This window comes from Capsicum annuum, unplaced genomic scaffold, assembly GCF_002878395.1.
Source record: "Capsicum annuum cultivar UCD-10X-F1 unplaced genomic scaffold, UCD10Xv1.1 ctg3069, whole genome shotgun sequence".
Taxonomy (NCBI): domain Eukaryota; kingdom Viridiplantae; phylum Streptophyta; class Magnoliopsida; order Solanales; family Solanaceae; genus Capsicum; species Capsicum annuum.
Genome location: NW_025837268.1, coordinates 447,409 through 450,746, shown reverse-complemented (window position 1 = coordinate 450,746; position 3,338 = coordinate 447,409). Strand labels below are relative to the sequence as shown.

The window sequence follows — 3,338 nt, the reverse complement described above, 5'->3', positions numbered from 1 at the left end:
TAGGAAAACATGTATAACGTGACAAATTAACTAACTTATTGGGGTTGGAATGGGAGTTTGGGGTGGGGTTGGGGGCGGAGCGTGGGGGCGGGGGATAGGCATTCCAAATCGATGAAGGATGAGAACCTCGTGTTGCTTATATGGCTTGGACAATTTTTATTTCCAGAGTTAGCTATTAAATGTGAATTAGATTCGATATCTAATTTAACATGATATCAAAATTTTATCCAATTCAATGTGGATCCCATGGATCTCGGATAATTGTGGGAGTGGAAATATCCCCGATCAATGAATGGGCACATACTAGCTAGCCCAGATAGTGAAACTCTGAAAAAAAAAAGGTAAAAGAGGGGGGGGGCCGAGGGGGGGGGGGGGGGGGGGGGGGGTAGCTTTTGCAATGCAAGTTAGATTTCACGACCTAATTTTCCATTCGAAAACATGTCATTGGTGAAATATAACATTTTAACATAAATCATGTTGGTTCGAATTTTTCAAATATCAAACAAAATCTATCGTATCGTATCTTAAATTTATAAACCAAGTCAAACTAATAAAAATCAAAATTTTCAACTTTCTCAGGTTGAACACAAAGGAAAAATAAGTAAATAGTAATTCAAAATTGCTCCTTTGACTTATTTCATATATAGTGTTATTGCCAGACACTTCTTGACAAGAACTACATCACATCACAATATATAAACCTTTTACATGTCATAAATTCTATCTGCATAATTCCAAGTGTTTGCTAGCTAGTTAAACATGCAAATAGTACTAATATTTTTCAACAATGAAGCTCTATTTTAATGTCTGAGAAAAGATTTCATCAGTGTCAATTTTTTAGTTTTTCCTAACTCATGTAATTTTCCAAATTCAAAGCATCCATCCAGGTACAACTCCAGAAGCATCTTGTGTTGATGGTGCTGCATGTTTCGGTAGCACGGCATCGTACCCGTACCTAAATCAACAACATAATAACCACTTCTCAGTCTCAAATAAGTTGACTGATAAAGTCATAAGTGAATTCAAACTATATGCATGTCTATAATAAGATTTTAAGAAACAAATATTAATGTGTGTAACATCTACTGCACGTTTTGACTAATAAAATAGGAAGGACCGACAAGAGGAGATTGCTTGGATGGTAAGCACCCTCACTTCTAACCCCAAAGTTATGAGTTTGAGTGACTAAGCGAGTATAAGAGTTGGGAGCTGATCTTAAGGAGGGGTAAAAAAAAACAAAGATAAAGGTCCCCCCGCTCCCCATAATGATAAGAAGAGTCCGTTTCAATAGTCAAGTTTTTGACATTATCTTGCAGGTATTGACGTGAGTTGACTAGCGAGAAAGACTCAACACCCCATGATATGGTATATATGTAATGAGTTTAGTATGGTCCTCCTAGTCAACAGGTCAAGTTTCACTTCAATTACTTGAAATGCTTCTAAAATAATAGTAATAGTAGTTTTTTTTTCGATTAAATATAAATATCTTCAATCATCCATTATATTCACCCCGTCAATTAGTTAACAATCGACATATTTTTGTTAATTATCATATTTATGTGTATATTAAAATCTAGAAGTTTTCAAGAGATCACCTTATATCAGACACTGTATTATTATTGTAATCCACATGTTGAAAAAATCCCTCAGGCTGCTGCTGTCTATATTGTACACTTTGCTCCCCAGAATGCCATGATGTTTGAAAGGCAACACCAAGTTCTTCCAACTGCAATTAACAATATAATTGGAAAAACAACATAAATTTTGACAGTTTGGAATTTAGTTACAAAAAATTTCTACGTTTTGTATAATTACTAAAATTTTGATTTTGAATTTGTCGAGATACATAATTAGCTTCCGATACATCTAACGAAGATACCTTTTTCTTTGTAAGGATACATAATTAACTCCCAATACATTTTTTTTTATTTTGGGTCAGGCGAGATATATAATACATCCAACGAAGATACTTTTTTATCCTTAGTAAAGATACATATTTAGCTCCCGATACATCCAACGAAGATACATAATTAGTTAAATTTTTATAATTATTTTATAAAGGTGGAGATTTGTGTAAATATTAAAAGTTAACGTCCGGGTTTATGTTGTTTTTCCTATAATAAAACTATCACGTCAAGAGAATAACAATTATCATGTTATTGAGTTAATTTCACGAATATGATAACTGAACTTTACCTATTATAATAATTCTTGGTGTCTGATATTCATATTAAGGTCGGGCTAAATTTGATGGATCATTTGTAATTTTTGCCCCTATTTTATGCTGGTCTTTAACTTTTGCCTCTCAAGACAAAAGACTTTTTCAAAGGGTATAAACTTATACTTTCGTATCACAATATCCCACAAATTATACTCTGCATCCTTAAAGAACTTATGCTCCGCTAACACTTGAGTTTGATTGCTAAGGGCAAAATTAAAAACCAGTTCATATAAAGCGCAAGCCGTGCAATTAAATGGATTGGGATTTACACTTTGCAGGGCTCATTTATAGTGGTCGCGACACTTCCAGCAGGATTTTTTGTCATTTCATTGGCTTAAATTCGAGACATCTGATTAAGAATAAAGAGATCTCAACCATCATTACCCATGTTGATTATGTGCTACTATTAGATTGCCCTTTTTCTGTTATCCAAGCTGAATATTTAAGCTAAATTAAACTGTAATTAAGGTAATATTGTTACCTTTGTCTTCAAAGATTTGTTCATTTCAGTAAGAGATTGTTCCTGTACAAGAAACAAATATCATATATTATGTTCCCCATACAGTGTATCATCTAATTTTTTACGGATTATATACATTGCATTTACCTTTTGATGAAGTTCAGCAAGTTGATCAAGCATGTGTTGTGTCTGAAAATAATTTAACAAGTAGTTGATTAATTATATTAATGCATTATTGGATCAATTTAAACAACTATATATTCCCCAATTACAATTTAAGTAATTAATAAGATGTTGGTATTTGATATATGTACTTACTATTTAGGAATAACAAATAATATAATTAACTTGAACATAAACATATATACAGCTAGGTAATTACAATATTTTGCGACACGAATTCAATACTTTTCAAGCGAAACACAAATTTATGTGTAAAATTAACTAAAGTTATAACAAATTCTAGTTTTAATTTGGACCAATATTTTTAAAAGTACGAGAGTTCAACATTAACAATCTTAAAATATAAACTCATAAAGTTTAAATGTTGAATACGCTACCGACAAACATTATTTGTAAAATACATCTTATAAGATACAAAATTACACACCTTAGTTGACCTTATTTGCCTCAATGATGAATCCAATTGATGTTCAA

General features: G+C 32.1%; 1 protein-coding gene across 1 annotated transcript; it reads right to left on the bottom strand.

Annotated features, from left to right (window-relative positions):
* Positions 1-868: 868 nt before the first annotated feature.
* LOC107843064 (MADS-box protein CMB1-like) lies at positions 869-3,338 on the bottom strand (the record flags this gene model as incomplete). Its single annotated transcript, NM_001324602.1, is given in 5 exon segments — positions 869-955; positions 1,596-1,726; positions 2,703-2,744; positions 2,829-2,870; positions 3,292-3,338. Coding segments are annotated over 5 exon segments (347 nt in total), but the record flags the coding sequence as incomplete, so codon positions are not given.